This window comes from Solanum tuberosum, unplaced genomic scaffold (genome assembly GCF_000226075.1).
Source record: "Solanum tuberosum cultivar DM 1-3 516 R44 unplaced genomic scaffold, SolTub_3.0 scf00744, whole genome shotgun sequence".
Lineage (NCBI taxonomy): Eukaryota > Viridiplantae > Streptophyta > Magnoliopsida > Solanales > Solanaceae > Solanum > Solanum tuberosum.
The window spans coordinates 55,177-67,966 of NW_006239655.1; the positions used below are offsets into that span (position 1 = coordinate 55,177).

Consider the following 12,790-nt stretch of genomic DNA (forward strand, 5'->3'; position numbering starts at 1 on the left):
ATTCTCTCCTAATTGACATGTCATGTCACACTAAATTTTACTTTTTTAGTTAATAAAATTACTTAACTCTTCAAACTATTTAACTCAATCCACATAATATTGACATCTTAGAATAAATAATTCAGAAAGTATTGATTAGATTAAACTTTACAGATGAAATTATAAAACAAAGATAATTTAAAAAGATTTAAATATAATAAGTAAAAAAAATAAAATTGTAAAGATTCATCAAACTCATCCAATCCGTGTAATATTGTCATCTAAGAACAAAAATAATTCAAAAAGTAATGATTAAATTAAACTTTACCCGAAATTGTAAAATAAAGATAATAAAAAAAGATTTAAAATCTAAGAATATTATAATAACGTAAAGATTAAAATTTATATTGACTATTCCTAAAGTCATATAAATATCTTAACCTAAATATCTATCTTAGTTGGGGATCATATTCTTTTTTTTTCACCTTTTTCCTATTTATCGTACATTAAAAAAATCTACTATCATAATTCATATCTTCTCAATTTTTACTTAGGTGTTAATTCATCATAAAATTAAAAATAATATTCACTTTTTTGAAATATTCTCTTACTTTATATGAAAATCGTGTTTGATCATTAAAAATTAAATTCAACTTAAAATTATATTTTAAATTTGAAAAAAACAGCTTAGAATAGAATATTCAATGATTAGAATAGAATATCATAATGAAATGCACCTAACTTGTTTTCAACTTACTTTTCAGTTTTGAATTTGTATTTAAGTACATTCAAATATGAAAATTTCTAAATATTCATTGAAAAATATATAACCAAAACAGAGGTAAGATAGTAATCCAAAAAATTAATAGGGGATTTGATCATCTTATAATTTTAAATAATTTAAAACTATTTTCCTCATTTTAATGATTGAAGTTCTTTTTCACCAGAAAAAAAAAATGAAGATCACATTGTTTGACACTTTGACTAGAGGTGTCAGTTGCTCACATAATCTTATCACTAAACTGTAACTAATCAATTAATGTATTTTTTTCACCTTAGTCGATGACTTAATTAAATTAAATTATTATGATTGGTATAAACACGAGTGCTAAGTAAACTTTTACCTAGTAAACACATTATATCGACTAAATCGAGTTATAATATGAATTTGATGAGTTAAATAAATTAATTTTTAAACATAAGAGTTTAATTTAATATGGTATATATACCAATTAATAGAAAAGGATGTTTTCGTTTTGGTGATATTTAGTATATTTTGAGAAAAATACTACTAATAACTGAGTGATATTATAGTCTTTAAAAAACATTGGTGATGTTTTGAGAATTAACTCCAATGTTTTTTTGGAATTTTACAAATTTATTTACAATTAAAAAATAAATAATTATAAGGATAAATATTTTAACATGATTCTATCTTAATTATTTAAATTAATAAATAATTTGAAATAACTATTTTTTTAGTAAAATAAACAATTAATATGAGACGGGGAGCTACTAAGTTCATCCGAACATTTAATTCTCACCAACTTCTTGTCCCAACCTTTATGATATGTTGTAATCACGTTTTAAATAGTTATATATCATCGCTTTCACATGCATACATAATTGAATTATTACTCTATATAAAGAATAGAAATTTAGCCAATTTATCACCATCTAATTTTCATTTTTTTGCTATATCGAAGAAAAAAAATGGGTCTGAAAGGCAAGTTGATTGGTTCGATAGAGGTTAAGTGTGGAGGACACTTGATTCATGATATTTTGCACGCCGATCCTCGAAATGTACCCAACATAACCAAGATTAATCATTTTGAGATGGATCATGAAGGTGAAAGCATAAAGATTGGCTCGATAGTTAGTTGGACATATAACGACGGTAACATACTATGATTCCCTTGCATCAATATAATTTCTATATTTAGGTATATTTGGCATATATGAATTCATTTACCAAGAAAATGTATTTCAAAAATAAATTATTTGATGTTATTTGGTAGTAACAATAAAATATATTTTTTGTAAAATATTTTTGCACCAAAAGGGAAAAAAACTTCATTCACTTGTGAGCAAAAAATATTTTCTTGCTGGTATTTAAGCTTTCTTGAATATTGATATCTTTTTATGAGGAAATGACTTTGATATTTTATTTTGTTTAATGTTTATAGACGGATCCGAAAAAGATAAAATTGTTAAGGAAGTGATTGAGGCAATTGATCCTGAGGAGAAATCGATCACTTGGAAGGTAATTGGAGGAGATTTGCTAGAGTTGTATGATTCTCTTACTATTATCACAGCATGCGAACATGAGTGGACTACATGTTCATTTATATATGAGAAAAAAACTGAAGACACCCCAGAACCTCTTGTTCCATTTGGTTTCCTCCTTAATTTGATCAAGGAAATGGAGGGTCATCTTCTCAAATAATACAAGATCAATCTGGTATCTGATAGTTCTTATCGTTACGTATTTGTGTATGTCTACGTGAACACGCGTGTGAATTTATGAATATATATATATATATATGTGTGTGTGTGAGAGAGAGAGAGAGAGAGAGTTTGTGTTACAAATATATACTATATATGTGTGTGTGTGTGTGAAGTTTGTGTTACAAATATATACTATATTTTGTAATATTGGCTAATTCTAGCTAGTGTGTCAAAATTAGTAATGTTGTGTTAAAAATAAAGAATATATCGGATGTATTGTACGATATATTATGTATCTTTTCGAGTATGTAATGAACTATAATAGCATATGCAAATTGTATTTGTAAATGTGCTATCTAATTCCTTTTCGGCATATATTTATATATTTATTTATTTTTCGTTTCTCTAGTTCTAAGAAAGGAATTAACACTCACAAAAAGTTTTTTATGCAAAATTGATCAATAGTCGCCCAAATTTATTTAGGATGTGTTTGATAAGGAATATTTTCTTAGAGAATAAGTAAGTTTTTTTTTTTGTTTTTTTAATATTTGATAATAAATAAATAAAATTATAACTTTAATATAATTCAGGAAAACATTATGATGGCGGGGTAGGAGTGGGAAGATGGGGTGGTGGGGGTAGTCAAGGAGTGGAGTAGCAAAGGGGTAGGGGTTGGGGCTTTGTTTGGGATTGGGAGGAGATAATAAGCTTTGATATATTATTAATGGAACTTGTATTTTTGCCTACGTATTAGGGGAGTCATTTTTTTAACTTTTTAAATCTTAGTATTGTTGAGTATTGGTGAGGTTGTGAGAATTGTACAACTAGAGAGTTTATTTTCGTTGAGAGTAAAATACTTAGTGTTGAGTTGAGATACAAAAGTTAATTTCTTAGATTGTAAAGTTATAATATGAAATTGCTTATTATAGTTAGTAAAATATAATAAGACCCAAGATCACTTCCCTTATTTACCATCATTGAAAATTAAATCATAAAGATAGATATAAATGATGTGTGCGGGAATGAGAGACCAATGGCCACAAGTGCTACATTGACACACATTAAAATAAGGGGAAAAGGGTCTGATATATCCCTCAACTTTGTTATTTAGAGCTAATATACCCCTCGTTATAAAAGTGGCTCATATATACCCCTACTATTATACAAATGGCTCATATATACCCTTTTCCTCTAACAGAACTGAAAAAATTAATTTTAGTTTAAATTTTTGAATTATTTTTAAATAATATAATCCCATATGGGTATATTTAATCTTCCTCAAACATATATTATTATTTTTAACCTTTTTTTGTTTCAATGACTAATTTAGATTTATTATTTTGATGGTCAAATTTATTTAAGTTTGAGAAAATGGTCTAAAACCCCCCCACCCTATACCCGAAATTCCAACTACACACTCTAACTTTACGAGTGTCCTATTACCCACCTAAATTTTATATTTCTCTATTTTATACACACCTAAGTGCTGACCTCAACACATAAACCAAATAATTATGCCTGTGTGATTCCACGCGCTGGGTCCCCCGCCTCTTCAACTCCCATTTCTTGTTTTTCCTCCATTTCCCTCCTAAAACGTAAAAGAACAAAAAAAATCCTCCTTTCTCATTTTCAATCCTTCTCCATTAGCAATGCGATCTGGTAACTAAGAGCGCAGGTTGACAGTTCCACCAGAATGGCCATAGCGCTGCTGGTGACGGTCAGACGACGTTCAGACCAATGCAAAAATATACCCATGGAGGAGACGAATCTTCTCCAACAAGAATCACCTTCAAATTACAATCCAGCGATCACTGTTGGGAGTGATTCAGATCGTTCCAATTGATGTAATCTACACCTCAAGATCTACCTAATACTACAAAATCACAACATTCTATCTTACCATTTGAGAGATCTGCTCAAGCGATTTTGGGGGGAGAATCACCAAAATCGCCTCTCAACTCAAACGGAGTTTCGCCGACAATAACTGAGATTCAGGGGAAACAAATCACTATGCTGGAATCCCCTCATCCCAGCGCACTCAATTATGTAAGTAAAATCGATATGAATAGAGGTTGTAATTATGGCGAAGATTCAGGTGAACTAGCCGGAGCTCACGATATGAACAGAGGTTGTAATCGTTGGAGAAGGAGGAATTTTTCGTCAAAATTAACCTTCTAATGCGCCTAGAGGAGGTGATAACACCTCCCATGATAGGTCAGCACTTAGGTGTGTATAAATTAGAGAAATATAAAGTTCAGGTGGGTAATAGGACACCCGTAAAGTTGGAGTGTGTAGTTGGGATTTCGGGTATAGGTTGGGGGGGTTTTTAGACCATTTTCTCTTTAAGTTTTGTTAATATTCTTGTAAAATTTATTATAGATGACCCAATTTTTTCTTCAAATACAAAAACTAAATTATATCCGAAAAAAATAGTTTTAATTTTTTTTCTTTACATTAAGGAATGAAAGAAAAAATAAAATAAGAATAAGAAACTCCAATAATAGATAATACAAAAAGTACAAAAAAATAATTATAGTACCGAAAAAAATTTAAAATATACCTTGAAATTTGCTAGAAAAATCATATATACCCCTAAATATTTTTAAAAAGAAATCAAAAGTCAAAAATATAACTTTAAAACTATTTTTTTCACTTCCGCTAAATGAAGGGTATATGTGAGCTCATTTTGTAACGGTAGGGGTATATGTGAGTCGTTTGTATAACGATAAGGGTATATATGAGCCACTTTCATAACGAGGGGCATATCAGCTCCAAATAGCAAAGTTGAGGGGTATATCAGACCCTTTTCCCTAAAATAAATTGTTAAAATATTTATGGTAATCATCATTAATGTCATGTACATATCAAATTTTACGTATCTAAAAAAAATTGTATCAAAGTGGTGCCTATCAATTATGGACAACTTCACAAGAAAATGATATTGGTTATAAGGTGTCATATGGATTGGTTGGACTGAATTTAGACAGGTCAAAATGAGTTGAAACATTTATTAATGGGTTGATTATTGACCCGTCTATGTGACTAGGCAAAATGCTGGTAATAACTCAACTCATTCAATTTTTATTAAGTTTTAATTATTTTATTTTTTCAGTTATAACATTTTAGTACCAATTTTTTTATCTCTATATTACGGCTACATATGACATATTAACTAAAAAATATATAAATATATAGACAAAAAAATTTATGAGTCAATCTGGGCTACATATTAAATCAATTTTCAATGGATTGAACTAGGTTGAAATGAGTTAACAAATGGGCCAGTTTTTCTTGAATGGATTGGGCTTGATTTTGTGTTTGTCTTCTTAACTTTTTTTTTTTTTTTGGTTAAATTGATTAACAAATAATGCATTCTTTTGTTATAATACATATTAAGATCTAAATGTGAAATGTCAGTATACATATATAACAATAACTCACTATAGAAAACATGGAATTTTTAGACAAACACTACCGCAAATCACCATAACGAGGTTAAACTGTATTATAGATAATTGTGTTTGTGTTTTTTTTTCCTCACAACGATGTTTGATCTTAGTATTGAGACCGACTAAATTCAAATTTTCTTTATAGGATCATTTCTATTAGCGGAAACATTAATGTTACCTTTCACATGTAGAATAGTTAAATTGGTATTTTAAACATGGAAAGGGAAATAAAAAATTATATTTACCCGCTTTCAAAGGAAACCTTTATTCTTGCAAAGAATATTTAGAATTTTGATCTATTATGGAACATCGGAATAGAATTCTATAAATGCAACATCAACTTTTACATAATAAGTATGCTTCATCTTTATAATTCATCCGTTTAAGCCTAACACTTGTTGGTCAAATTTTTCAACCATACAAAATTTCAAATTCATCATCTTGAAAAATATGCTTCCTGATAAGAAAGCTCCCTAGAGAAGAACAAATTCCTAAATGAAAGAACATAAAAATTAAAATCAATGGTCATGGAATTTAGAATTCTGAGTGAGTCCCAGGGCGGGGCATACCAAAAATATTTTTTAAGTGTAAAGTAAAGGCAAGTTCCATAGGGCATAAGCCCCTGACATAAAAATGTATGCTTCGAGCTTAATTTTGATTGTTATTATTTCAAAAGTATTTTTTGCTATAAATCATATTTTTTATTATTGGTGTAATGATAATATCATTTTGTGTATTATGAGTATCTTCTTTAATGCACTTTTTCAACCTATGTATAAATACTACTTGCATTTAGTTATACACTCTATTTAGTATTAAGGTATGTATAATTTATAGATAGAAATTCATGATATTAGTAATGCAACGAGTTTTAAAGCATGTATTAGCATGGTTAAAGACACAAGTGTCCCTCAAAACCTTTTACATACTTTCCACCATAGTTGCGGAGGTATTTTTGTAAATAAAAAAAATTAGAAAGATTGAACACATTATTTTGATAAAGATAAGTATTAAAAACACCCCTCAACTTTGCGCGAATTATTGGTATCATCCCTGAATAATTGATAGCTTAAAAACACCCCTATACTTGGCGAGCTAATTAAGCTTAACTACACTCTCCCATTTCATACACAATAATGTGTCATTCACGCGCTACACGTGAAAATTTTAAACTAATGTGGCTTATATATATAATTCTAAAAATAAAAATAGAGGGATTTTGTTATTTCTTTAATTAAAAAATATTAACATAAAATAAATTTTAAAAAGAGGGGTTTTGTCTCCAATCTCTTCCCAACCAAAAAATTTCAACCTATTTCCCCTCTCTTCCTACCAAAAGCTTTCTCCAATCTCACAACATAACCCTTTGATTTCCATGGAAATCAAAGGGTTTTAAGCTTAAAACATTTATTAAAGTATTGGTAAGGATCTGCTTTTCTTTATTTTGTTAGGGTTTTGTTCGCGTTAGTCTTAAGGATTAAATTTCAATTTGAAATTTTTTAGGGCTTCATTTACCAGAACAAACATTGCATAAGAAATAATATTAGCATAACCAATACAAACATAACTAATATATCATATTCACACGCTATCTTATACACCCCACATAACGATCCTATATGTTTTGTGGATAATATCTCTAGTAGGTTTTTCACACAATTAAAACCTATTTAAGGACAACTTCCAAGCATTTTCTCACCACATTCTTTCCACAACATTAATTTTGCTACATCGAAAAGAAAAAATATGAGTGTGAAAGGCAAGTTGACTGCTTCAGTAGAAGTGAAGTGTGATGGACATTTGATTTATGATCTTTTTCACTCTAATACTCATCATGTACCCAACATTAGTCCTAGTAGGGTCAATCATTTTGAAATTCATCAAGGTGGAATCATAAAAGTTGGTTCGATAGTAAGCTGGAAATATTACGCTGGTAACACAACTTTCTTCACTCTCTCTCATATTGTATGTATGTATGAAAATACGTGCGTGTTTTTTTACTTAAATGTGTGTTTGGTCTTTTTCAAAAGTAATAAAATAAGAAGTTTTTTGACGGTGTTTGATTACCACAAACTATTTTGCATCAGAAAAAAGAAGGGAAAAATGATAAATATGCCCCCGAATTATTATAAATGGTATGTAGATACCCTCCGTTATACTTTTGGGACATTGGTCCCCCTGCTATCCAAAAACTAGAGAATATATACCCTTTATACTAACGGAAATACACGTGTCATAATCTTATCCACCAACCCGACATTTATTAAATATCAGATCGAGGGATAAGATTGTGACACATGTTCCTATTTAGTCTTCCGTTAGAGTGAATGACATATATGTTCTAGTTTTTGGACGGCATGGGCACCAATATCCCAAAAGTATGACGGAGGGTATCTGCATACCATATACGATAGTTCGAAGGTATATTTATCATTTTTCCCAAAAAAAAAAAATAACTCCTTCCACATGCATGTGGGGCATGAGTTAATTTTTAACAAGTTATTAAATATTTGGTAATAAAAAATGAACATCAAATAATTTTTGGAGAAAATTAGGAAGAACAAAATAGACAAGATGAAGGTATAATTATTTTCTGAATGCTTTATTTTTTATTGGGAAAAAGGACAAATATACCTCAAATTAACGTAAATGGTATACAGATACCCTCCGTTGTACTTTTGGGGCATTGGTACCCCTACTGTTCAAAAACTAGAGCATATATACTCTTCACTCTAACGGAAGACTAAATATGGACACGTGGCGCAATCTTATCAGTTGATCCAATATTTAATAAATGTTGGGTCGGTGGATAAGATTATGACACGTGTATGTCCGTTAGTATAAAGGTATTTATGTTCTAGTTTTTGGACGGCAGGGGCATCAATGTCCCAAAAGTATGACACAAGATATCTGCATACCATTTACGATAGTTCGGGAATATATTTATCCCTTTTCCCCATTTTTTTTTATTAATGAGGAATTGGACAGGTGAATTAAGAGCTAACAACTCTTCTATTTTCTTATTGTAATGATTATAGATGGAAAATTGAAGATTGTTAAGGAAGTTATTGAAGCGGTCGATAATAAGAAAAAATCAATTACCTGGAAAGTGATTGAAGGAGATCTGTTGGAGTTGTACAACTCCTTTACTATCATCTCATCTTTTGAACTTCAGTGGACTACATGTACATTAGCATATGAGAAGAAAACCGCAGCCACCCCAGACCCTCTCGCTTTCTTGGGTTATTTCATTGAATTGACTAAAGATATCGAGGATCACTTTCTCAAAAAATAAAAAAATTGATGTCCAATTACCCTATACAAATATGTGTGTTTGTGCTTGTGTGATGAAAATTTACAATATTGTCTAGTTCTAGCTAGCATATGATATAATTCAATAAATAATATTGTGTTTGAAAACACGTTACATATGCTACTCGATAGCTATGAGATATCTTTCTATGGATGTATTTCTAATGATTGCTATATGTAGTTAAGATATAATGAATGTTGCCAAGTTACTGGCTATTTTCCTTCCTTTTCAATTTTATAGTTTTTTTTACTTGGTGTTTTGTGTTCATATCAAAGTTTTTGATAAAATTTGGATCACACCGTTTGAGGGTGGCGCTCTCAACTTTAGAGTTCTGTATAAATAATATTAAAAAAACTACATAATTATACATTTCACTACCATATTTACTATTATTACATTTTCTTTCAAAATATTACGTATGTTACCACTAATTAAGAGTTTCCTACCATATATTGAGGAAGATACACTTAAATACATGAATTTATGCTACCAGATAACTAAAATAGGAAGAGAGGCTAGCGAGATCATGTATCCCAGATACATGTGAATCACACTAGATATATGTATCTATATGTATGTGACGTGATTCACATGTGTTTGAGTTACCAGATACATGCGAGATTGGCGAGCGAAATGGGAGAGAGGCGAGCGAGATTTGTTATGTATCCTAGATACATGCGAATCCACTTGACTACAATGTATCTAGAACAAATTTGACCCCATGTATCTTGAGATACATGTATATCTGAATGTAATTGAATGTATCTGGATGCACAAAAAATAAAATACGTAATATTGCAAATTAGATCGTATATCTAAATAATTAGATCATAAACTAGTGGGATGTATGTAAGTTCCTCAATAATATTTACTTAAGGCATTTCCTATAATATATGTCCACTGTTTTGATGCGTTAAGACAAATAATATTTAGAATTTAGATAATACTTAAATAAAGAAATATTATTCACCTTGATATACTTTTCTTACACTTAGCAGCTTTATAAACATTATTTAGTAAGCTTAATTTAGTGCATTATATTGTTTTAAAATTTTGAGTTACTTTTTCTATTTTGTTTTTGTTTTTTTTTCACTACCACACTATGATTTATTTACAAAAAATAGTAACGTCATGTACCTAGAAATCCTATAACCGCAAGTGTGTGGTGAGAAAATCGAACCAATATTATAATTGATGTAGAAATACAAAAATTATATAGAGTTTGTAAATTAGTTGAATAATGTATTTTCTATAGAAATAAAAAAAATCACGTGTTTTTTAAAATTAACAGCTTCTTTGGATAATTATTGTTATTACGTATTATTTCATAATATATTATATTTATATGATATAGTATTGAATTGTACTATATTGTTTGAATGGATCTATTGTTAGAATAGATGGTATAATTTTCCGATGTTACATCACAAATATGAGGGTCTGGCGCCGACTGAAAAATGATTTCTCCATAAGATTAGAAAATTAAAGTCATTTTTCGATTAACTTAAGAAAATGGGTTCTTTAAAAAAATTAATATTCTAAATATTTTGATTAACTAAATATTTAATTAAATAAAATCAATATATTTCTTGCATACCTTACACAACCCTAAATCAATACTCATAAGGAATCTCCATTAGTCCCCGCATTACCATAAGGGAAACAAAAAAAGAAAAAAAGAAGATGCAAAAAAGAATGAGAATATCATATTAATACATATTTATTGTAGTTATAATTGCATTCATAGATGGAGGCTCACATACATAATATATATCTTTCAAACAATATTATTTATTTCAGTGGATAGCTAGAACTAGCCAATATTATCAAATATCAGCAACACACACACTATATATATATATTATTGTTATTGTTGTTGTTATTATTTTATTTCATGAGAAGGTGATCCTCTACATGTTTGGTCAGCTCTATGAAAGCACCTAAGAGAGTGAGGGGTTCTGGAGTATCTTCATTCTTCTTCTCGTAGATAAGTGTTGTTGTAGCCCATTCATGTTCATTGGATGTAATAATAGTAAAGGAATTATACAATTCTAACACGTCTCCTCCGATCACTTTCCAGGTTATTGACTTCTCATGATGATCGATGGCTTCAATCACTTCCTTAAGCAACTTTTCTTTCCCATCTATAATCATTAAAATAAAAAAATAAAAATGTTACCACAAACTCAAACGTTTAATTCCTTATAAAGGATCTAACTATCCACAAAATAATACCATCATCTTATTTATTTTGTTTTCCCTCATTTTTCATTTTCCTAAGATCTATCTTAGGCTTGAGAAGCTTGGACTGATCATAGGGTTCTTTAATTTAATGGAAATTTTTAGTGCTAATAATTAGTAATATTTAAGTTTTAGTTAGAGAGAGTAAAATAAAGTAAAAAATTAAAATATTTTAATTAAAGAAATAACTTTCACCCACAAGTGAAATAAATTACTTTCAAATATGATACAAAACATTTTACTTGGAATATATTAATGGTAATTAATCAAACAACGTCAAATAACTTTTTCACGAAAAATAATTTTCTTGAAAAATGATTTCCATTATACGAAATACATCTATATAGAAAATTGATGAAAGCAAATCATGCATAATGAGAGAGAGAGTGTGAGAGATTGAAAGCGTAAAAGTGTATGTTACCTTCAATATATTTCCAGCTAACGACCGCACCAACTTTAAAGATTTCACCTTCGTGAATCTCAACATGGTTGACTAATGGACATATGTTGCGTATATGATAAGTGTTGGTATGATACATATCATGAATCGAGTGTCCTCCACACTTTACCTCTACTGAAGTAACCAACTTGCCCTTCAAACCCATATTTCTTTTTGGTAGGTATAGCAATTAGAGATGTGAAAAGAAAGTGGTGATAAAATATTTGGACCTTATAGTCTTTATATAGATTTAAATTAGTTGTTAAAAGCTACCTAGTTTGAAATTAATAAACCAATCCTTGCTTCTTAGATATGTGTAAATAAGAATAAATTTGAAAAATTAAAATAAAATATCTTATTCCCTTTTTTTACTTTTACTTGTCACGGTTTGACTTGACACATCTATTAAAAAATAATTAATGATATATATATATATATATTACCAAACTATCTCCTATTAAATGATATTTTAGAAAATGATTTGGATAATAAATATTTAATGCTGAGAATAAACATAAAAAAATTTATTGTCTTTACTTGATATATCAAAAGTGACAAATAAAAATGAGAATTTATTTTAAAAATAAATTATAAGTAAAAATGAACGGAGAGTACTAATTATATAATAACACCTTATTAATAATGACGGGAAGGATATAAAATATAACTTTTCAATAATACACTACTAAACTTTGAAAAGAGTGAAATTTGATTGAATAGTTGGTGCAATAAATGCTTAACCTTTTTTTTTTAGGCATTTTACGAAATCCTATCATATATGTTTAAATAAGAGTTAAGAGTGGCTCAATTGAGATTTAAGTTGGTGGCTTAAAATTAACTTTCATTAAATAAGGCTTTAATAAATACTCCCCCGTCCCCTGTCCCATACTAAAAATAATTGTCCTATTATCAGTTGTCCAT

At 29.0% G+C, this 12,790-nt stretch overlaps 3 protein-coding genes across 3 annotated transcripts; 2 read left to right on the forward strand and 1 right to left on the reverse strand.

The window, feature by feature from the left end:
- Positions 1 to 1,641: 1,641 nt before the first annotated feature.
- On the forward strand, positions 1,642 to 2,775 carry LOC102585045 (kirola-like). The gene is made up of 2 exons (XM_006367143.2): positions 1,642 to 1,876; positions 2,166 to 2,775. Exons 1-2 carry the CDS (start codon positions 1,693 to 1,695, stop codon positions 2,423 to 2,425), a joined length of 444 nt encoding a protein of 147 aa, XP_006367205.1. The 5' UTR covers positions 1,642 to 1,692; the 3' UTR covers positions 2,426 to 2,775.
- Positions 2,776 to 7,564: 4,789 nt separating this feature from the next.
- On the forward strand, positions 7,565 to 9,356 carry LOC102585375 (kirola-like). The gene is made up of 2 exons (XM_006367144.2): positions 7,565 to 7,809; positions 8,915 to 9,356. Exons 1-2 carry the CDS (start codon positions 7,623 to 7,625, stop codon positions 9,169 to 9,171), a joined length of 444 nt encoding a protein of 147 aa, XP_006367206.1. The 5' UTR covers positions 7,565 to 7,622; the 3' UTR covers positions 9,172 to 9,356.
- Positions 9,357 to 10,934: 1,578 nt separating this feature from the next.
- On the reverse strand, positions 10,935 to 12,064 carry LOC102587051 (kirola-like). The gene is made up of 2 exons (XM_006367149.2): positions 11,852 to 12,064; positions 10,935 to 11,333 (listed from the first exon to the last, which is right to left on the reverse strand). The coding sequence occupies exons 1-2, from the start codon at positions 12,033 to 12,035 to the stop codon at positions 11,077 to 11,079; spliced, it is 441 nt and encodes a 146-aa protein (XP_006367211.1). The 5' UTR covers positions 12,036 to 12,064; the 3' UTR covers positions 10,935 to 11,076.
- Between the last annotated feature and the right edge of the window lie 726 nt (positions 12,065 to 12,790).